General features: G+C 48.6%; 1 protein-coding gene across 1 annotated transcript in view; it reads right to left on the bottom strand.

Annotated features, from left to right (window-relative positions):
• Positions 1-23,592, bottom strand: part of LOC115143529 (mitogen-activated protein kinase 14A-like) — a 50,083-nt gene extending 26,491 nt beyond the window's left edge. Inside the window, exons 1-2 of the mRNA XM_065002048.1 lie at positions 23,120-23,592; positions 8,180-8,309 (exon numbers count right to left, since the gene is read on the bottom strand). Of these exons, the coding sequence (XP_064858120.1) occupies positions 8,180-8,309; positions 23,120-23,238 (249 nt within the window). The 5' untranslated portion in view covers positions 23,239-23,592. The remainder of the gene's footprint in view (positions 1-8,179; positions 8,310-23,119) is intronic.
• Between the last annotated feature and the right edge of the window lie 273 nt (positions 23,593-23,865).

Below are 23,865 nucleotides of genomic sequence, written 5' to 3'. Positions count from 1 at the left end.
CTAAATATAAACCTCTGCTGTCTTCAACCAAGATCTCAGCGATCACTGCCTCATTGTCTGCATCCGTAATGGGTCAGCGGTCAAACGACCTCCACTCATCACTGTAGAACGCTCCCTGAAACACTTCAGCGAGCAGGCCTTTCTAATCAACCTGGCCGGGGTATCCTGGAAGGATATTGATCTCATCCCGTCAGTAGAGGATGCCTGGATATATTTTTTAAATGCCTTCCTAACCATCTTAAATAAACATGCCCCATTCAAGAAAATTAGAACCAGGAACAGATATAGCCCTTGGTTCTCCCCAGACCTGACTGCCCTTAACCAACACAAAAACATCCTATGGCGTTCTGCATTAGCATCGAACAGCCCCCGTGATATGCAGCTGTTCAGGGAAGCTAGAAACCATTATACACAGGCAGTTAGAAAAGCCAAGGCTAGCTTTTTCAAGCAGAAATTTGCTTCCTGCAACACTAACTCAAAAAAGTTCTGGGACACTGTAAAGTCCATGGAGAATAAGAACACCTACTCCCAGCTGCCCACTGCACTGAAGATAGGAAACACTGTGACCACTGATAAATCCACCATAATTGAGAATTTCAATAAGCATTTTTCTACGGCTGGCCATGCTTTCCACCTGGCTACTCCTACCCCGGTCAACAGCACTGCACCCCCAACAGCAACTCGTCCAAGCCTTCCCCATTTCTCCTTCTCCCAAATCCGTTCAGCTGATGTTCTGAATGAGCTGCAAAATCTGGACCCCTACAAATCAGCCGGGCTAGACAATCTGGACCCTTTCTTTCTAAAATTATCTTCCGAAATTGTTGCCACCCCTATTACTAGCCTGTTCAACCTCTCTTTCATGTCGTCTGAGATTCCCAAAGATTGGAAAGCAGCTGCGGTCATCCCCCTCTTCAAAGGGGGGGACACTCTTGACCCAAACTGCTACAGACCTATATCTATCCTACCATGCCTTTCTAAGGTCTTCGAAAGCCAAGTCAACAAACAGATTACCGACCATTTCGAATCTCACTATACCTTCTCTGCTATGCAATCTGGTTTCAGAGCTGGTCATGGGTGCACCTCAGCCACGCTCAAGGTCCTAAACGATATCTTAACCGCCATCGATAAGAAACATTACTGTGCAGCCGTATTCATTGATCTGGCCAAGGCTTTCGACTCTGTCAATCACAACATCCTCATCGGCAGACTCGACAGCCTTGGTTTCTCAAATGATTGCCTCGCCTGGTTCACCAACTACTTCTCTGATAGAGTTCAGTGTGTCAAATCGGAGGGTCTGCTCTCCGGACCTCTGGCAGTCTCTATGGGGGTGCCACAGGGTTCAATTCTTGGACCGACTCTCTTCTCTGTATACATCAATGAGGTCGCTCTTGCTGCTGGTGAGTCTCTGATCCACCTCTATGCAGACGACACCATTCTGTATACTTCTGGCCCTTCTTTGGACACTGTGTTAACAACCCTCCAGGCAAGCTTCAATGCCATACAACTCTCCTTCCGTGGCCTCCAATTGCTCTTAAATACAAGTAAAACTAAATGCATGCTCTTCAACCGATCGCTACCTGCACCTACCCGCCTGTCCAACATCACTACTCTGGACGTCTCTGACTTTGAATACGTGGACAACTACAAATACTTAGGTGTCTGGTTAGACTGTAAACTCTCCTTCCAGACCCATATCAAACATCTCCAATCCAAAGTTAAATCTAGAACTGGCTTCCTATTTCGCAACAAAGCATCCTTCACTCATGCTGCCAAACATACCCTTGTAAAACTGACCATCCTACCAATCCTCGACTTTGGCGATGTCATTTACAAAATAGCCTCCAATACCCTACTCAACAAATTGGATGCAGTCTATCACAGTGCAATCCGTTTTGTCACCAAAGCCCCATATACTACCCACCATTGCGACCTGTACGCTCTCGTTGGCTGGCCCTCGCTTCATACTCGTCGCCAAACCCACTGGCTCCATGTCATCTACAAGACCCTACTAGTTAAAGTCCCCCCTTATCTCAGCTCGCTGGTCACCATAGCATCTCCCACCTGTAGCACACGCTCCAGCAGGTATATCTCTAGTCACCCCCAAAACCAATTCTTTCTTTGGCCGCGTCTCCTTCCAGTTCCCTGCTGCCAATGACTGGAACGAACTACAAAAATCTCTGAAACTGGAAACACTTATCTCCCTCACTAGCTTTAAGCACCAACTGTCAGAGCAGCTCACAGATTACTGCACCTGTACATAGCCCACCTATAATTTAGCCCAAACAACTACCTCTTTCCCAACTGTATTTAATTAATTTATTTATTTTGCTCCTTTGCACCCCATTATTTTTATTTCTACTTTGCACATTCTTCCATTGCAAAACTACCATTCCAGTGTTTTACTTGCTATATTGTATTTACTTTGCCACCATGGCCTTTTTTGCCTTTACCTCCCTTCTCACCTCATTTGCTCACATTGTATATAGACTTGTTTATACTGTATTATTGACTGTATGTTTGTTTTACTCCATGTGTAACTCTGTGTCGTTGTATCTGTCGAACTGCTTTGCTTTATCTTGGCCAGGTCGCAATTGTAAATGAGAACTTGTTCTCAACTTGCCTACCTGGTTAAATAAAGGTGAAATAAATCAAATAAAAAGATCTGGGGAAGGGTACCAACAAATTTCTGCAGGATTGAAGGTCCCAAAGAACACAGTGGCCTCCATCATTCTTAAATGGAAGAAGTTTGGAACCACCAAGACTCTTCCTAGAGCTGGCCACCCGGCCAAACTGAACAATTGGGGGAGAAGGGCCTTGGTCAGGGAGGTGACCAAGAACCCGATAGTCACTCTGACAGATCTCCAGAATTCCTCTGTGGAGATGGGAGAACCTTCCAGAAGGACAATCATCTCTGCAGCACTCCACCAATCATGAATGCCAAGTCTCATGTCTGGAAGAATCCCGGCACCATCCCTATGGTGAAGCATGGTGGTGGCAGCTTCATGCTGTGGGGATGTTTTTCAGCAGCAGGGACTGGGAGACTAGTCTGGATCGAGGGAAAGATGAACGGAGCAAAGTACTGAGAGATCCTTGATAAAAACCTGCTCAGGACCGTAGACTGGGGTGAAGGTTCACCTTCCAACAGGACAACAACCCTAAGCACACAGCCAAGAAAAACGCAGGAGTGGATTCGGGACAAGTCTCTGAATGTCCTTGAGTGGCCGAGCCAGAGCTCAGACTTGAACCCAATCAAATATCTCTGGAGACCTGAAAATAGCTGGGCAGCGAGGCTCCCCAGCCAACCTGACAGCGCTTGAGAGGATTTGCAGAGAAAAATGAGAAACTCCCCAAATACAGGTGTGCCAAGCTTGTAGCGTCATGAAGACTCAAGGCTCTAATCGCTGCCAAACGTGCTTCAACAAAGTACTGAGTAAAGGGTCTGAATAATTATGTATTATAGGGTATTGTGTGTAGATTGATAAGGGATAAAAAATGATTTAATCCATTCTACAATAAGGCTGTAATGTAACAAAATGTGGAAAAAGTCAAGGGGTCTGAATACTTTCTGAATGCACTGTGTGTGTGTGTGTGTGTGTGTGTGTGTGTGTGTGTGTATATATATATATATATATATATATATAAATAAAAAATAAAATGTATGGACAGTATATGAATAGAAAAGGTGTGTACAGCAGTAGTTATAGGAAGAGTCTTGACTAGAATACAGTATACACATATAAAGTGGGTAAAACAGTATGTAAACATTATTAGTGACCAGTGTTCCATATCTATGTATATAGGGCAGCAGCCTCTAAGGTGCAGGGTTGAGTAACCGGGTGGTAGCCGGCTAGTAACAGTGCCTAAGATTCAGGGCATGGTACTGGGTAGAGGCCGGCTAGAGGGTAGTGTTTAACCGTCTGATGGCCTTGAGATAGAAGCTGTTAATCAATCTCTCTGTCCCAGCTTTGATGCACCTGTACTGTCTCCACTTTCTAGATGGTAGTGGGATGAACAAGCTGTGGCTCGAGAGGCTGAGGTCCTTGATGATCTTCTTGGCCTTCCTGTGACATCGGGTGTGTGCCCCCAGTGATGTGTTGGGCTGACCGCACCACCCTCTGGAGAGCCCTGCGGCTGCAGACGGTGCAATTGCCGTACCAGGCAGCGAAACAGCCCGACAGGATGCTCTCAATGGTGGATCTCTAGAAGTTTGTGATGGTCTTAGGGGCCGAGCCAAACCTCTTTAGCCTCCTGAGGTTGTAGAGGAGCTGTTGCATCTTCTTCACCACACTGTCAGTGTGGAGGGAACATTTCAGATCCTCAATGATGTGCACACAGAGGAACATGAAGCTCTTGACCCTCTACACTGCGGCTCCGAAAGATGTGGATGGGAGCGTGCTCTCTCTGTTGTCTCCTGTCGTCCACGATCAGCTCCTTTATTTTGTTGACTTTGAGGGAGAGGTTATTTTCCTGGCACCACCTTGCCAGGGCCCTCACCTCCTCCCTGTAGGCTGTCTCATCATTGTTGGTAATATGGCCTACTAATGTTGTGTTGACAGCAAACTTGATGATTGAGTTGGAGATGTGAAGCAAATGTTTGCTGTGTGTGTGGACGTGTTTAACTATTCTTGTGGGGACCAAAAGTTAGAGCTACGGTTAGTTTTAGAGTGAGGAGCTACGGTTAGTTTTAGAGTGAGGAGCTACGGTTAGTTTTAGAGTGAGGGTTAGGAGCTACGGTTAGTTTTAGAGTGAGGAGCTACGGTTAGTTTTAGAGTGAGGAGCTACGGTTAGTTTTAGAGTGAGGAGCTACGGTTAGTTTTAGAGTGAGGAGCTACGGTTAGTTTTAGAGTGAGGAGCTATGGTTAGTTTTAGAGTGAGGAGCTACGGTTAGTTTTAGAGTGAGGAGCTACGGTTAGTTTTAGAGTGAGGAGCTACGGTTAGTTTTAGGGTGAGGAGCTACGGTTAGTTTTAGAGTTAGGAGCTACGGTTAGTTTTAGAGTTAGGAGCTACGGTTAGTTTTAGAGTGAGGAGCTACGGTTAGTTTTAGAGTTAGGAGCTACGGTTAGTTTTAGAGTGAGGAGCTACGGTTAGTTTTAGAGTGAGGAGCTACGGTTAGTTTTAGGGTTAGGAGCTACGGTTAGTTTTAGAGTTAGGAGCTACGGTTAGTTTTAGAGTGAGGAGCTACGGTTAGTTTTAGAGTGAGGAGCTACGGTTAGTTTTAGAGTGAGGAGCTACGGTTAGTTTTAGAGTGAGGAGCTACGGTTAGTTTTAGAGTGAGGAGCTACGGTTAGTTTTAGAGTGAGGAGCTACGGTTAGTTTTAGAGTGAGGAGCTACGGTTAGTTTTAGAGTGAGGAGCTACGGTTAGTTTTAGGGTGAGGGTTAGGAGCTACGGTTAGTTTTAGAGTGAGGAGCTACGGTTAGTTTTAGAGTGAGGAGCTACGGTTAGTTTTAGGGTGAGGAGCTACGGTTAGTTTTAGAGTGAGGAGCTACGGTTAGTTTTAGAGTTAGGAGCTACGGTTAGTTTTAGAGTGAGGAGCTACGGTTAGTTTTAGAGTGAGGAGCTACGGTTAGTTTTAGGGTTAGGAGCTACGGTTAGTTTTAGAGTTAGGAGCTACGGTTAGTTTTAGAGTGAGGAGCTACGGTTAGTTTTAGAGTGAGGAGCTACGGTTAGTTTTAGGGTGAGGGTTAGGAGCTACGGTTAGTTTTAGAGTGAGGGTTAGGAGCTGGGTTAGTTTTAGAGTGAGGGTTAGGAGCTGGGTTAGTTTTAGAGTGAGGGTTAGGAGCTGGGTTAGTTTTAGAGTGAGGGTTAGGAGCTGGGTTAGTTTTAGAGTGAGGGTTAGGAGCTGGGTTAGTTTTAGAGTGAGGGTTAGGAGCTGGGTTAGTTTTAGAGTGAGGGTTAGGAGCTGGGTTAGTTTTAGAGTGAGGGTTAGGAGCTGGGTTAGTTTTAGAGTGAGGGTTAGGAGCTGGGTTAGTTTTAGAGTGAGGGTTAGGAGCGGGGTTAGTTTTAGAGTGAGGGTTAGGAGCTGGGTTCGTTTTAGAGTGAGGGTTAGGAGCTAGGTTTAGGGTTAAGGTTTTTTTGTTTAGGGTTAAGAGTACAGGTTAGGGTAACTAGGTTTTGAATGGGACTAAATTATGTGTGAGGCTGTTAACACATAGGGAAAGTGATGAATGAACTCTGAACAGGAAAATCATCCAGAATGCAATTATAGAGAGAGGCCGAGGAGAGAGAAAAAGACATGGGGGGAGTGTGTGAGCAGAGCGAGCATGCAGGCAGAGTGTGAGCAGAGCTAGCATGCAGGCAGAGTGTGAGCAGAGCGAGCATGGAGGCAGAGTGTGAGCAGAGCTAGCATGCAGGCAGAGTGTGAGCAGAGCTAGCATGCAGGCAGAGTGTGAGCAGAGCTAGCATGCAGGCAGTGTGTGGGTGACTAGAGAGGGGGGGAGAAAAGGAGACATCGTGCCAGACCCAGTGTGCCCCCTTCTAGAGAAAGGGACTGCGGTGGGTGGGTTTCATAACAACACGACTCCACACCGCCCACGCAGGGCAGTGACCGCTGCGATTGGTGGACTCCAGCCAAAGCAAACAGTGATTGGCCGACTCAGGCTTTCCAAAAAAGCATAACCAACCGTGTAACCAGGCAACATTGGGGAAATCAGCTCAAAGAATAACCGGGTCAAGAGCTGCGTCAGGTAGATCAGTGTTTTGTACTGTTACCTCACCCTGCTGCTGAGAGAGTTACCTCACCCTGCTGCTAAGAGAGTTACCTCACCCTGCTGCTAAGAGAGTTACCTCACCCTGCTACTGCTGAGAGAGTTACCTCACCCTGCTGCTAAGAGAGTTACCTCACCCTGCTGCTAAGAGAGTTACCTCACCCTGCTACTGCTGAGAGTTACCTCACCCTGCTGCTACTGAGAGTTACCTCACCCTGCTGCTAAGAGAGTTACCTCACCCTGCTGCTACTGAGAGTTACCTCACCCTGCTACTGAGAGTTACCTCACCCTGCTGCTACTGAGAGTTACCTCACCCTGCTGCTGCTGAGAGAGTTACCTCACCCTGCTGCTGCTGAGAGAGTTACCTCACCCTGCTACTGCTGAGAGAGTTACCTCACCCTGCTACTGAGAGTTACCTCACCCTGCTACTGAGAGTTACCTCACCCTGCTACTGAGAGTTACCTCACCCTGCTACTGAGAGTTACCTCATCCTGCTACTGAGAGTTACCTCACCCTGCTACTGAGAGTTACCTCAACTCAGAGAGAGGTTTTTAAAACTTTAAAAAACTTTAACACACACTCTTTCTGTCAGGTGTAGCATACTATTTTGTAGCATACTATCAAACACACACACTCTCTGTGGATCATACTGTATTCTCCTGTTCCCTTCCTGCAGCTGAGTTACTCACAACTCACAGAGGGACAAGTTTGAAAGTTTGGGTAGACCTTCTGCACAATCACCACCAACATTGTCAGATTCAGATTATTAGTTAAACTCCGACTTCACCCTCACACACAGCGGTTGACCCAGTGTGTTACCGTTGTAAACACCCCTGAAGGAAGAGAATGGTGTTGTTTACTCCTGATCTACAGAAAACTTCCTTTCACACCAGAAGCACGGCTTTAACAGGGCTGAGGGGGCTTTGTCGGTTCTAGTGATTGTGGTTCTATGGATGTGACACGGATCTGTTGACGGCTGAGAGAAGCTACACTGTTAGAAGCTAGAGGATCATGTAACAGCTCAGAGAGAAGCTACACTGTTAGAAGCTAGAGGATCATGTAACAAACTTGTTACAAAGACATCTTACACTTGACCCCCTTCACACACAGACACTCAGGTGCACACACACTTCTCCATCTGCTCTTTAGTTTAAGAGACAGCGATCTATAGCCTTTTTATAGAACACAGACATTCAGTACCACAGTCAGATACAACTCCTCTCACTCGAGGTCAGGTCAGCTTGCTCAAGAGTGAAGGCATGTCCACTCGTGCAAGCACACGCACGTGCACACAACAGATTTCCCCCCGAAATCTCGGTTGGAGGACTCTTGGAAGGCTCAAAATGGGATTTGTGAAAACCTGGGAACTTTGGAAAAGTTTCTAGAATTTCTTCACCCCAGTGATGGATCAGTAAAAGGTCATGGAGGGGTTAACTCATACGTCTGTGTGTGTGTGTGTTGGGGTTAACTCACATTCTCGTGTTTCATGTGTTTCAGGAGCCTTAGTTCTCTGTAGGTCCTCTTAGCGTGGATCATTGACTGGAACGGCCTGGACAGCTTCTTCACCGCCATCTTCTGCCCAGACTTCACGTCATACGACGAGCTGCAGTATTGAAGAGCGCACACACACACACACACACGATACCTTACGACATGGTAATGACAACATTCATATCATTCCTGATATCACATGAAATTCCTGTTATCACATTCATGACATGTTGTACATCAATAATTCAACACTAACATTGCTTTTATTCCGTGTGTGTATGCTACTTTCAACCAAACTTTGAATTCAACGATGATGTAATAGTGTGTGAAGAGGTGCTGTAAATGTGGGACCTGGAGAGGTCACGCCCAGAAATATGCTCCTTTTATTCTCTGTCCCCAACGCACTAGACGACCAGTCCGTATAGCCTTTAGCCATACCCTTATCCTACTCCTCTGGTGATGTTGTCACGACTTCTACCGAAGTCGTTGCCTCTCCTTGTTCGGGCGGTGCTCGGCGTTCGACGTCACCGGTCTTCTAGCCATCATTGATCCATTTTTCATTTTCCATTGGTTTTGTCTTGTCTTCCCACACACCTGTTTTCTATCCCATTCATTACCTGTTGTGTATTTAACCCTCTGTTTCCGCTCATGTCTTTGTCAGAGATTGTTTATTGTCAGTGTAGTGTTGTTGTTGTATAGGTGCGCGACGGGTCTTCCTACCCATATTTGTTTGTTCTTTTCCTGTTTAGTGTTATGGAGCATGTTACTATGACATTATTAAAAGACTCCATTTTACACTCCGTTTGACTCTCCTGCGCCTGACTTCCCTGCCACCTATACACATATGCATGACAGAATCTCTGACAAAGACATGAGGGGAAACAGAGGGTTAAATACACAACAGGTAATGAATGGGATTGAAAACAGGTGTGTGGGAAGACAAGACAAAACCAATGGAAAATGAAAAATGGATCAATGATGGCTAGAAGACCGGTGACGCCGAGCACCGCCCGAACAAGGAGAGGCAACGACTTCAGTAGAAGTCGTGACAGATGTAGAGGTTAACCCAGGCCCTGTAGCCCCCAGTTCCACCCCTATTCCCCAGGCGCTATCATTTGTTGACTTCTGTAACCGTAAAAGCCTTGGTTTCATGCATGTTAACATCAGAAGCCTCCTCCCGAAGTTTGTTTTACTCACTGCTTTAGCACACTCCCCCAACCCTGATGTCCTAGCAGTGTCTGAATCCTGGCTTAGGAAGGCCACCAAAAATCTTGAAATTTCCATCCCCAACTACAACATTTTCCCCCAAGATAGAACTGCCAAAGGGGGTGGAGTTGCAATCTACTGCAGAGACAGCATGACAGAACTCTGCAGGCTATCCAGGTCTGTGCCCAAACAGATCGATCTTCTACTTTTAAAAACCAATCTCTCCAGAAATAAGTCTCTCACTGTTGCCACTTGTTATAGACCCCCCTCAGCTCCCAGCTGTGCCCTAGACACCATATGTGAATTAATTGCCCCCCATTTATCTTCAGAGTTTGTACTGTTATGTGACCTAAACTGGGATATGCTTAACACCCCGGCCATCCTACAGTCTAAGCTAGATACCCTCAATCTCACACAAATGATCAAGGAACCTACCAGGTGCAACCCTAAATCCGTAAACACAGTCACCCTCATAGATAGATATAAAAGAGCTTTCCTCACCAGCTTACATAAGCATGCCCCATTCAAAAATGTAGAACTAAGAACAGATATAGCTCTTGGTTCACTCCAGACTTGACTGCCCTTGAACAGCACAAAAACATACTGTGCAGCCGTCTTCATCGACCTGGCCAAGGCTTTCGACTCTGTCAATCACTGCTTTCTTATCGGCAGACTCAATAGCCTTGGTTTCTCAAATGACTGCCTCGCCTGGTTCACCAACTACTTCTCAGACTAAGTTCAGTGTGACCAATCGGAGGGCATGTTGTCCGGACCTCTGGCAGTCTCTATGGGGTGCCACAGGGTTCAATTCTCGGGCCGACTCTTTTCTCTGTATATATCAATGGGGTCGCTCTTGCTGTTGCTGATTCTCTGATCCACCTCTACACAGACAACACCATTCTGTATACTTCTGGCCCTCTTTGGACACTGTGTTAGCAAACCTTCAGACGAGCTTCAATGCCATACAACTCTCCTTCCGCTGCCTCCAACTGCTCTTAAATACAAGTAAAACTAAGTGCATGCTCTTCAACTGTTCGCACCTGCCCACCCGTCCAGCATCACTACTCTGGACGGTTCTGATTTAGAATATGTGGACAACTACAAATACCTAGGTGTCTGGTTAGACTGTAAACTCTCCTAGCCTCCAACACTCTACTCAGCAAATTGGATGTAGTCTATCACAGTGCCATCCATTTTGTCACCAAAGCCCCATATACTACCCACCACTGCGACCTGTATGCTCTCGTTGGCTGGCCCTCGCTTCATATTTGTTGCCTAAGCCACTGGCTCCAGGTCATCTATAAGTCTTTGCTAGGTAAAGCCCTGCCTTATCTCAACTCTCTGGTCACCATAGCAACACCCACACATAGCACGTGCCCCAGCAGGTATATTTCACTGGTCATCCCCAAAGCCAACTCCTCGTTTGGCCGCCTTTCCTTCCAGTTCTCTGCTGCCAATGACTGGAACAAATTGCAAAAATCACAGAAGCTGGAGTCTTATATCTCCCGCACTAACTTTAAGCACCAGCTGTCAGAGCAACTTACCGATCATTGCACCTGTACATAGCCCATCTGTAAATAGTCCACCCAACTACCTCATCCCCCCATATTGTGATAATTTTTTTTGCTCCTTTACACCCCAGTATCTCTACTTGAACATTCATCTTCTGCACATCTATCACTCCAGTGTTTAATTGCGAAATAATTATAATTTAGCAACTATGGCCTATTTATTGCCTTACCTCCCTAATCTTACTACATTTGCACACACTGTATATAGATTGTTCTATTGTGGTATTGACTGTACATTTGTTTATTCCATGTGTAACTCTGTGTTGTTTATGTCGCACTGCTTTGATTTATCTTGGCCAGGTCACAGTTGTAAATGAGAACTTGTTCTCAACTGGCCTACCTGGTTAAATAAACATGGGACCTGGAGAGGTGCTGTACACATGGGACCTGGAGAGGTGCTGTACACATGGGACCTGGAGAGGTGCTGTACACATGGGACCTGGAGAGGTGCTGTACACATGGGACCTGGAGAGGTGCTGTACACAGTTTCTCAAAACTCCCCTGATTTCTCCCCCTTCTACCACCTACACAGTCTCTTCCCCAACCCACCTCCCGACTGATCTTGGAAACAACAATGGGTCTCCCTACTAGGTTGCTATGGCAGCAGGAGCTGGCGTGGTCAGAATTCTGTGAAATGTTTTTTCCAGGAAGTCGTAAGTAGGGCAGTAGTTGTAACATTCAGAGTGCCTTAAACACCATAAACACACTTCTACCGCACACTAGAGCAAACAAACACTGGCTCCAAAACCCAGGCAACAACATGCTAGGGAATCATACTCCGGTAGGCCAGGAGAGAGATATGCTTCTGGCTGGTTGCTGGTCATTAACCCTTTCCTAATTCTGTTCTGCTTATGGCCTATATTCACTTAGGGGTAATGAGATCGTACGTCCAGACCGGCCTGTTAGTTCTGCAGATTGCCTACTGCTTTGTAGATGGATGGTGTCCTGTGTGTGTGTGTGTGTGTGTGTGTCAGACTCTCAGCATTGTTGTCTGTGTCCTGTAGTCTCCTCAGCCATTAAGCAGGCTAAAGAAGGCAGTGCCACTCAGCCAGCGCTTGCATGCAGTGAAACACCAAACGCTCCTCATGTTAGATTATCTGAGATGGTTGATCCATGTTGTATGTTTATGTTTGAAAGAACATGTCTGACCATCTGTAGGGGAGATTCTTGGGACAACCTTTGCCCTTCCAACTGACAGATGAGATACAACATGGTCTATCAACACATGGTTTTAGTATATGTTAACAGCTAATACAGCTGCTGCACCCGTCTCATAACAATCCCATCAGCTCCTGACCATCCGGTTCCTATAGCAGCTGACTGTTAACAGATTACAGCACCACTGTAACAGGAAGTACAGTGATGTCACTATCCATGGGGAGCCAGAGCTGACCATCTGGCAGTCAGAGTCTCTAGAAGATCCTACTTTACTGGTCTCAATGGGGCCAATCATAACTTGCACCTAAGTCACATTTTTCACTCACCTAGTCTCCCATTGACAGTGATGCCTTAGGATTTGCCCCTATGTTATGTTACTGTCTGCTAAGAGGTGGATGTGACCGATAGTGACTCTGCTTCATCACGACAGTCCATATGTACAACAGTAACAAGGCTTGGCTGTAACACACACGGGGCTTGGCTGTAACACACACACGGGGCTTGGCTGTAACACACACACGGGGCTTGGCTGTAACACACACACGGGGCTTGGCTGTATAACACACATGGGGCTTGGCTGTAAACACACACACGGGGCTTGGCTGTAACACACGAGGCTTGGCTGTAACACACGGGGCTTGGCTGTAACACACACAGGGCTTGGCTGTAACACACACAGGGCTTGGCTGTAACACACACAGGGCTTGGCTGTAACACACACAGGGCTTGGCTGTAACACACACAGGGCTTGGCTGTGCTCCCTGCTACAGTAATTCCTCAGCATGTCCACACCCTGAGACTGAACAGAGAGTACAGAGAGCAGAGGTTGAGTGGGTGTTAAACCTGCCCTGCCCATCTGAGTCTCTCACTCACACACACACACATCTGATTTGTATCAGTGATATATTGGGGCAGTGACAGCTATGGCATATCTCCTGACAAACACTTTCCTATAAACTACCTCTCTATATATACACACCATGTTGCCAAATACAGACACTGTTGCGTTTCCCATTCAAATACCAAGGAAGCAAGTTCCTACGAAGAAGTCTGACATGTATAGGAGCTGTTTTCTTTTCTGAGAGTAAACTTGCTACCACAACTACACGCCCACGTGGTCATGTTCAAGAAAGCAGGCCTATCATGGGTTGTCTCGTCTCCACTGTTTAGTTTCCATAATGAATGCATGTGATTTTGGGAAGCTTGGTTTTGTAGCTGGCTCTGAGGGATCTGTACACCATAGCTCTCCTCACTGTACCTACAGCCAACTAATGATTTACAACTGTTAAAGAATGATTTTATACATATATAAACGGTCTATAACCTTTGAACTTTAAAAGGGGTGTCTTAAAGTAAATGTATCAATATACAGAGTGTACAAAACATTAAGAACACCTGCTCTTTCCATGACAGACTGACCAGGTGAAAGCTATGATCCCTTATTGATAATCACCTGTTAAATCCACTTCAATCAGTGTAGATGAAGGAGAGGAGACAGGTTTAAGAAGGATTTTTAAGCCTTGAGACAATTGAGACATGTATTGTGTATGTGTGCCACTTAAAGGCTGAATGGGCAAGACAAAATATTTAAGTGTCTTTGAACAGGGTATGATAGTAGGTACCAGGCGTACCGGTTTGTGTCAAGAACGGCAATGCTGCTGGGTTTGTCACACTCAACAGTTTCCTGTGTGTATCAAGAATGGTCCACCACCCAAAGGACATCCAGTCAAATTAACTGTGGGAAGCATTGGAGTCAACATGGGCCAGCATTCCTGTGGAACGCTTTTGACACCTTGTAGAGTCCATGTCCTGATGAATTGAGGCTGTTCTGACACCTTGTAGAGTCCATGTCCTGATGAATTGAGGCTGTTCTGACACCTTGTAGAGTCCATGTCCTGATGAATTGAGGCTGTTCTGACACCTTGTAGAGTCCATGTCCTGATGAATTGAGGCTGTTCTGACACCTTGTAGAGTCCATGTCCTGTTCTGACACCTGAATTCCATGTCCTGATGAATTGAGGCTGTTCTGACACCTTGTAGAGTCCATGTCCTGATGAATTGAGGCTGTTCTGACACCTTGTAGAGTCCATGTCCTGATGAATTGAGGCTGTTCTGACACCTTGTAGATTCCATGCCCCGACTAATTGAGGCTCTTCTGAAGACAGAAGTGTGGAGGGGGTGCAACTTAACGTTAAGAATAACTCTGAACACTCTTTTAATAAACTTGCATAGCCAACCAACCAATTCCTGGATGGCTTCCACCTTCTGAGAACAGATCAGGAATAAAGTGAGGTCTGAGATGGGAGTGGTTTTCTCAGGAAGACTTTGAGAGTGACAGATGGGGTAAAATCTAGCATGCTTAACATGGTGCTTTTACCTTCCTCCAGCAGGCAGAGGTCAAACTGAGGCCTAGGAAGGGGGAGACAGCCTAGCGGCAGGAACAAAGGCATACATACATTAACTCTGACTGGCGAGATGGTTGACTGGCTGAAAGGCTGGCATGCCACGTTGTTGTGTTGTGCATATGATAAGATCACTACAATGTGTTAAAGTGGTTCCTGGTATGTTAGATCACTCCAGGCGACGTGAGATCTGATCATCTGAGTAGCAGGACGGCAAAAAAGAAAACCTGGAACACAGCCAAAGAGTGACTGGACTGACCAACAGTCTGGCAGGGCGACCGACTGACTGGACTGACCAACAGTCTGGCAGGGCGACTGACAGTCTGACTGGACTGACCAACAGTCTGGCAGGGCGACCAACTGACTGGACTGACCAACAGTCTGGCAGGGCGACTGACCAACAGTCTGGCAGGGCGACCAACTGACTCTGGCAGGGCTGGACTGACCAACAGTCTGGCAGGGCGACCAACTGACTGGACTGACCAACAGTCTGGCAGGGCGACCAACTGACTGGACTGACCAACAGTCTGGCAGGGCGACCGACTGACTGGACTGACCAACAGTCTGGCAGGGCGACCGACTGACTGGACTGACCAACAGTCTGGCAGGGCGACCGACTGACTGACTGGACTGACCAACAGTCTGGCAGGGCGACCAACTGACTGACTGGACTGACCAACAGTCTGAGGGCCAACACTGACCAACAGTCTGGCAGGGCGACCAACTGACTCTGGAGGGCTGACTGGACAACAGTCTGGCAGGGCGACCGACTGACTGGACTGACCAACAGTCTGGCAGGGCGACCAACTGACTGGACTGACCAACAGTCTGGCAGGGCGACCAACTGACTCTGGCAGTCTGGCAGGGCGACCGACTGGACTGACCAACAGTCTGGCAGGGCGACCGACTGACTGGACTGACCAACAGTCTGGCAGGGCGACCAACTGACTGGACTGACCAACAGTCTGGCAGGGCGACCAACTGACTGGACTGACCAACAGTCTGGCAGGGCTGACTGGACTGACCAACAGTCTGGCAGGGCGACCGACTGACTGGACTGACCAACAGTCTGGCAGGGCGACCAACTGACCAACAGTGGCAGGGCGACCGACTGACTGGACTGACCAACAGTCTGGCAGGGCCAACAGTCTGGCAACTGACCAACAGTCTGGCAGGGCGACCAACTGACTGACTGGACTGACCAACAGTCTGGCAGGGCGACCGACTGACTGGACTGACCAACAGTCTGGCAGGGCGACCGACTGACTGGACTGACCAACAGTCTGGCAGGGCGACCAACTGACTGGACTGACCAACAGTCTGGCAGGGCGACCAACTGACTGGACTGACCAACAGTCTGGCAGGGCGACCGACTGACTGGACTGACCAACAGTCTGGCAGGGCGACCGACTGACTGGACTGACCAACAGTCTGGCAGGGCGACCGACTGACTGACTGGACTGACCAACAGTCTGGCAGGGCGACCGACTGACTGACTGGACTGACCAACAGTCTGGCAGGGCGACCGACTCTGACTGGACTGACCAACAGTCTGGCAGGACTGGACGACCGACTGACTGGACTGACCAACAGTCTGGCAGGGACCAACCGACTGACCAACAGTGGACTGACCAACAGTCTGGCAGGGCGACCGACTGACTGGACTGACCAACAGTCTGGCAGGGCGACCGACTGACTGGACTGACCAACAGTCTGGCAGGGCGACCAACTGACTGGACTGACCAACAGTCTGGCAGGGCGACCAACTGACTGGACTGACTCTGGCAGGGCTGACCACCAACAGTCTGGCAGGGCGACCCACTGACTGGACTGACCAACAGTCTGGCAGGGCAACTGACTGGACTGAACTCTGACTGACTGGACTGACCAACAGTCTGGCAGGGCGACCGACTGACTGGACTGACCAACAGTCTGGCAGACTGGCTGACCAACTCTGACTGGGACTGACCAAGTCTGGCAGTCTGGCAGGGCAGGGCGACCTGACTGACTGGACTGACCAACAGTCTGGCAGGGCGACCGACTGACTGGACTGACCAACAGTCTGGCAGGGCGACCGACTGACCAACAGTCTGGCAGGGCTGACTGGACTGACCAACAGTCTGGCAGGGCGACCAACTGACTGGACTGACCAACAGTCTGGCAGGGACTGGACCAACTCTGACTGGGACTGACCAACAGTCTGGCAGGGCAACCAACTGACTGGACTGACCAACAGTCTGGCAGGGCGACCGACTGACTGGACTGACCGACAGTCTGTCAGGGCGACCAACTGACTGGACTGACCAACAGTCTGGCAGGGCGACCGACTGACTGACTGGACTGACCAACAGTCTGGCAGGGCGACCAACTGACTGGACTGACCAACAGTCTGGCAGGGCGACCGACTGACTGGACTGACCAACAGTCTGGCAGGGCGACCAACTGACTGGACTGACCAACAGTCTGGCAGGGCGACCGACTGACTGGACTGACCAACAGTCTGGCAGTCTGGTCTGGCAGGGCGACCTGACTGACTGGACTGACCAACAGTCTGGCAGGGCGACCGACTGACTGGACTGACCAACAGTCTGGCAGGGCGACCGACTGACTGGACTGACCAACAGTCTGGCAGGGCGACCAACTGACCAACAGTCTGGCAGGGCGACCGACTGACTGGACTGACCAACAGTCTGGCAGGGCCAACTGACTGGACTGACCAACAGTCTGAGGGCTGGACTGACCAACAGTCTGGCAGGGCGACCGACTGACTGGACTGACCAACAGTCTGGCAGGGCGACCGACTGACTGGACTGACCAACAGTCTGGCAGGGCGACCAACTGACTGGAACTGACTGGACTGACCAACAGTCTGGCAGGGCGACCAACTGACTGGACTGACCAGTCTGGCAGGGCAGTCTGACCAACAGGGCGACCGACTGGACTGACCAACAGTCTGGCAGGGCGACCGACTGACTGGACTGACCAACAGTCTGGCAGGGCGACCAACTGACTGACTCTGGCACTGACCAACAGTCTGGCAGGGCGACCGACTGACTGGACTGACCAACAGTCTGGCAGGGCGACCGACTGACTGGACTGACCAACAGTCTGGCAGGGCGACCGACTGACTGGACTCTGACCAACTGGCAGTCTGGCAGGGCGACCGACTGACTGGACTGACCAACAGTCTGGCAGGGCGACCAACTGACTGGACTGACCAACAGTCTGGCAGGGCGACCAACTGACTGGACTGACCAACAGTCTGGCAGGGCAACCAACTGACTGGACTGACCAACAGTCTGGCAGGGCGACCGACTGACCAACAGTCTGACTGGACTGACCAACAGTCTGGCAGGGCGACCAACTGACTGGACTGACCAACAGTCTGGCAGGGCGACCTGACTGACTGGACTGACCAACAGTCTGGCAGGGCTGAGGGCCAACTGACTGGACTGACCAACAGTCTGGCAGGGCGACCGACTGACTGGACTGACCAACAGTCTGGCAGGGCGACCGACTGACTGGACTGACCAACACTCTGGCAGGGCGCCAACTGACTGGACGACCAACAGTCTGGCACTGGACTGACCAACAGTCTGGCAGGTCTGGCAGACCGACTGACTGGACTGACCAACAGTCTGGCAGGGCGACCGACTGACTGGACTGACCAACAGTCTGGCAGGGCCAACTGACTGGACGACTGACTGGACTGACCAACAGTCTGGCAGGGGACTGACCAACTGACTGGACTGACCAACAGTCTGGCAGGGGGCGACCGACTGACTGGACTGACCAACAGTCTGGCAGGGCCAACTGACTGGACTGACCAACAGTCTGGCACTGACTGGACTGTCTGGCACCAACAGTCTGGCAGGGCGACCGACTGACTGGACTGACCAACAGTCTGGCAGGGCGACCAACTGACTGGACTGACCAACAGTCTGGCAGGGCTGACCAACTGACTGGACTGACCAACAGTCTGGCAGGGCAGGGCGACGACTGACTGGACTGACTGGGGCTGGACTGACCAACAGTCTGGCAGGGCGACCAACTGACTGGACTGACCAACAGTCTGGCAGGGCGACCAACTGACTGGACTGACCAACAGTCTGGCAGGGCGACCGACTGACTGGACTGACCAACAGTCTGGCAGGGCGACCGACTGACTGGACTGACCAACAGTCTGGCAGGGCGACCAACTGACTGGACTGACCAACAGTCTGGCAGGGCGACCAACTGACTGGACTGACCAACAGTCTGGCAGGGCAACCAACTGACTGGACTGACCAACAGTCTGGCAGGGCGACCGACTGACTGGACTGACCAACAGTCTGGCAGGGCGACCAACTGACTGGACTGACCAACAGTCTGGCAGGGCGACCAACTGACTGGACTGACCAACAGTCTGGCAGGGCGACCAACTGACTGGACTGACCAACAGTCTGGCAGGGCGACCAACTGACTGGGCGAACGACTGATTGACAACTGAGTGGAGACAGGACGACAGGAACTGACCCATGGAAGAAATTTAATGTTACATGCACACATACAGTGAAAAATGCCTTTCTTGCAAACTCAAACCCAACAATGCAATAATCAAATCAAACTTTATTTGTCACATGCGCCAAATACAACAGGTATTTGTGAAAGGCTTTACTGACAAGCCCTGAACCAACAATGTAGTTCTAGAAAGAGTTAAGAAAAAATGTACCAAATTAACTAAAGTAAAAAATAACAAAAAGTAACACAATAAAAATAACAATAAGGAGGCTATATACAGGGGTTATGGGTACTGAGTCAGTGTGCTGGGTACAGGTTAGTGGAGGTCATTTGTACATGTAGGAAGGGGTAAAGTGACTATGCATAGATAATAAACAGGGAGTAGCAGCAGTGTAAAAATAAGTGCGTGTGTGTTTGGGGGGGGGGGGGTCTATGTAAATAGACTGAGTGGCCATTTGATTAATTGTTCAGCAGTCTTCTGGCTTGGGGGTAGAAGCTGTGAGGCACTGCAAGCTGTGCCACTAGAGATTCTGGATTTGAGTGCAGACTCTGTCGCAGCCGGAAGAGCCATGGGGTGGTGCACAATTGGCCCAGCGCCGTGCGGGTTACAGGAGGGTTACGCCGGCAGGGAGTCCTTGGCCCATCGGACACTAGCGACTCCTGTGGTGGGCCGGGCACAGTGCACGCTGACACAGTCGCCAGGTGTACGGTGTTTCCTCCGACACATTGGTGCGGCTGGTTAAGTGAGCATTGTGTTTCGACCTTCGCCTCTCCCGAGTCCATACAGGAGTTGCAGCGATGAGACGAGACTAACTACCAATTGGATAAAACGACATTGGGGAGAAAAAGGGGTCAAATGAAAAAATAAGCTGTTAAGGAGTCGTTTGGTCCTAGACTTGGCGCTCTGGTACCGCTTGCCTTGTGGTAGCAGAGCCTTGTGGTAGCAGAGCCTTGTGGTAGCAGCAGTATTATAGCTTGGGGGTAGAAGCTGTTAAGGAGCCTTGTGAGTGTGCAGGGCCGTGTGAGTGTGCAGGGCGGTGTGAGGTGTGCAGGGCCGTATGAGTGTGCAGGGCCGTGTGAGTGCGTAAGGCCGTGTGAGTGTGTAAGGCCGGCAGGATAGCCTAGTGGTTAGAGCGTTGGACTAGTAACCGGAAGGTTGTGAGTTCAAACCCCGAGCTGTTCAGCAGTCTTCTGGCTTGGGGGTAGAAGCTCACTGCAAGCGTGCCCCTGAACAGGCAGTTAACCCACTGTTCCCAGGCCTTGGCCCATCGTCACTCCTGAAAATAAGAATGTGTTCTTAACTGACTTGCCTGGTTAAATAAAGGTAAAAAAAAAACGACATTAAAAAAATAAAGGCCCTAGACTGTGAGTGTTGTAGGGCCTTGTGTGAGTGTGTAGGGCCGTGAAGCTGAGTGTGTAGGGCCGTGTGAGTGTGTGTGCAGGGCCGTGTGAGTGTGTAAGGCCGTGTGAGTGTGTAGGGCCGTGTGAGTGTGTAACCGGAAGGTGGCCGTGTGAGTGTGCCCCTAGGGTTCCCAGGCCGTGTAAGAGTGTTCTTAACTGACTTGTAAATAAAGGCCGTGTGAGTGTGTAAGGCCGTGTGAGTGTGTAGGGCCGTGTGAGTGTGTAGGGCCGTGTGAGTGTGTAGGGCCGTGTGAGTGTGTAGGGCCGTGTGAGTGTGTAGGGCCGTGTGAGTGTGTAGGGCCGTGTGAGTGTGTAAGGCCGTGTGAGTGTGTAGGGCCGTGTGAGTGTGTAGGGCCGTGTGAGTGTGTAGGGCCGTGTGAGTGTGTAGGGCCGTGTGAGTGTGTAAGGCCGTGTGAGTGTGTACAGAGACTAATAAAGTACCAAGGTCAACTCAGATAGTCTCTGTAGCCATTTGTTAGCTATTTAGTAGCCTTATGGCTTGGGGAGCTCAGCCCCAGTGACATACTGGGCTGTCTGCACATCCCCTCTGTAGTGCGATCGAGGGCGGTGGTATTGCCATACCAAGCGGTGATGCGCAGCCAGTCAAGATGCTCTCAGTGGTGTAGCTGGATAACCTTTTGAGGGCCCAAGCTTTTCAACCTCCTGAGGGGGAAGGTCACACCTTCTGTGCACGTGGATCCTTTTAAGTTCTTAGTGATTTGAACAGCCAAGACAACTGGGAGGAGGTAGAGTTAGTCTATTAATACCTCACTACTCTCCCATTATACTGTTTCCTACTGCCTCTCTCACCACTGCATTAAATCAGTATACATCTGCTGTGTCCAGGAGAGCAGAGAGATGCAGCAGGTCATCAATATGTGGTTATCATACTGAGAGAGACATTCTGAGGTTAGCTAACCTAACATTAAAATTAAGCCTTGCAGCTACCCTTACCACTATCCCTAAACATCTCATGTATTTGCTAATCAGTTCAGTTGCTTCTCACTTTCTGATGATAAATCGCCCTTAGCATAGTCCTTTATAGAATGACCACCCAGTGACAGACGGTCAAAGCATCATTCTCCAACTGAAAGCAAAATGAGACATCTGCAGCTGCTACTGTACAAAACAACCCAGTAGTGACACACACACTTATCCTGTCCAGAAGAGAAAATAACTATTCTCGAAGGGCACGAGGATTAAGTAATAATAGTACATATAATAATGAGGTCTTCTTGTCAAAGGGACATTGAATAGGATGACTAAACTAAATCAGTGCTGAGGAGTGTAGACTACCTAAGCTTGAGGCTATGACTCATCCCTGTAGACACAATGGGTAATTATGACATCATTCTAGAATCCCCCCCAAAGTCTGAGCCAAATGTTTCTTAAATGTTGTATTCCTATTGGACACCAACGACTAAAAACACCAGGAAATCAGCTCCAAGTCATTTTAATTTAGGAAATCTTGTCAAGTATTCCCACGCATAACAGGGTGACTTGATTGTATACAAATGTAAGCCTCTGCCCGAATACCATGTGACTTACTGTCAGTCACACACACTGCTGGCTTGGAGTGGAGTACTAGAATGAACATGCATGGATGTTAAAGGAGGCACAGGGCTATTGGGCACAGGGGTGATGTAACTAGAAGCTTAAGTTCAGTTTCAGTCACTTTAAGCTTACATACAGGCGCAAAGCACAATGAATTAGCCAAGATCAAGAAACATAATGTGAGACAAATCTAATAGCCTATGTATAGCTTGTAAAAACCATGCAGAAAATGTTGTTCCATTTAGAACACTAATCATTTTTATGACCCTAGTCATTTAGCAGACGCTCTTATATGGAACAATTTACAGGAGCAATTAGGGTTAAGTGCCATGCTCAAAGAGCACGCACATCGGCAGATTTGTCATCAAGTCGGCTCGAGGATTCGAACCAGCAAGATACAGACGTCACAGTTGAAAACACACTTATTGTTATCCAACATTTTGGAGATAGACGCCAGAACCATATAAGCTACACATTCTGATTCTACAATCTTGACAGATGATGCATTAGTTTTGTTGTTTATGTGCTGCTGGCAACGACATGCGATACGTGCGTGCACTCATTGGCACACTGCGTTCTCACGGATAAGTAGGGCTGCTAACAATAACAATCTGCACCATTTAACAAATTCCTCCAAAACTATTTCGATTGTGCCTTAATGTTTACTTGAGAGTCAATAGTGAATAGCCTTTCTTCTGTAAGCTAACTTCTCGCAAATGACAATCTACTTTTGTTTACAGGATGTTGTGCACCATCAAAAACATCCCCGTCAAACAAAAATGTTTCGATCAGCACAAAAACAAAGATAATCCGAGACAAACCCGAGGCACCCCGAAACGTGCGTAGGACAACAATCTGGTTTGAGTAACATTAGTCTAATAAATTGTTACACTGGCTGAAACTTTGTAGATTCCCTGCACGATTTGTGATTTGATGCATTGACATATTGCTACACTGATGCTATCGTTTATTGGTAGATCATCACAGTAGATTGAGCAAGCTTTGAATTTCCCCAGGCCCTATAACTATGGGGTTGGGCGTTAGGTTAAACCTCAGCCAACTCTGGTATTTGTTATGCAACAGTCAACTCTATAGTCCTCTGAGATATTGTTATAATGCACGGTATTTACCAGACTGATCCATAGGCTCCAGAGCCGACCGGGGACAGGGATTGATACCGCTCCGGGACCTCCCATATCGTTTTGTTCAGCTCCTGTCTGTAGAAAGTGGGTCTCTCCTTGTGAGACATTCCTGCAGAATTCAGAGACTACGAGACAAACAAGCCAGTCGTAACTTCGGTTTCCTCCTTCGCGTGGCAGTAGAGCCTCTCTGAAAACTAAAAACTCAATACAACGAGAACTATTGTTGACCCAACCAATACATACATTGGATCTCGCGCATTCCAGGCAGTGCAACTGTGCAAACGTTATCCCGTGCACTATATATGAGGAAGTCTCTTTGAGGACAGCAGACTCCTAAAACAACACGTTCGATCAGCGAGCTACAGTAGATTTTCCCTCTATGCAGATTCCAATCTGTTTCTTGTGTTGAAGAGGACCTAAACTGAACATAATTCTCGCTCCGTCAAAGACGAAGCGCGCTCCCGTCCCGATTCACACTTCTCGCGCGATTTAAATTTAGTAGCTGGGGAAATCCCGCTGTGGGGATTCCTAATCTCTTTTTACTGCAGGCTACGTAATATGTTGACATTAATTAAATAGCCCTGTGACATAGAGTGATTGATATTTGCGCGTTGCCACAATATATATATTAAATCACAAATCTAATGATGACCAAACCCTTCAAAGTGTATGATTCCTTACTATCGTGATGGTCCTCCTATATTTTGAATTGCCCCGGGACAAGCATTCTGCAT

The sequence above is a fragment of the Oncorhynchus nerka genome, linkage group LG15, assembly GCF_034236695.1.
Source record: "Oncorhynchus nerka isolate Pitt River linkage group LG15, Oner_Uvic_2.0, whole genome shotgun sequence".
NCBI lineage: Eukaryota > Metazoa > Chordata > Actinopteri > Salmoniformes > Salmonidae > Oncorhynchus > Oncorhynchus nerka.
The sequence above is the reverse complement of the archived record's forward strand: the minus strand, read 5'-3'. Positions and strand labels throughout refer to the sequence as shown.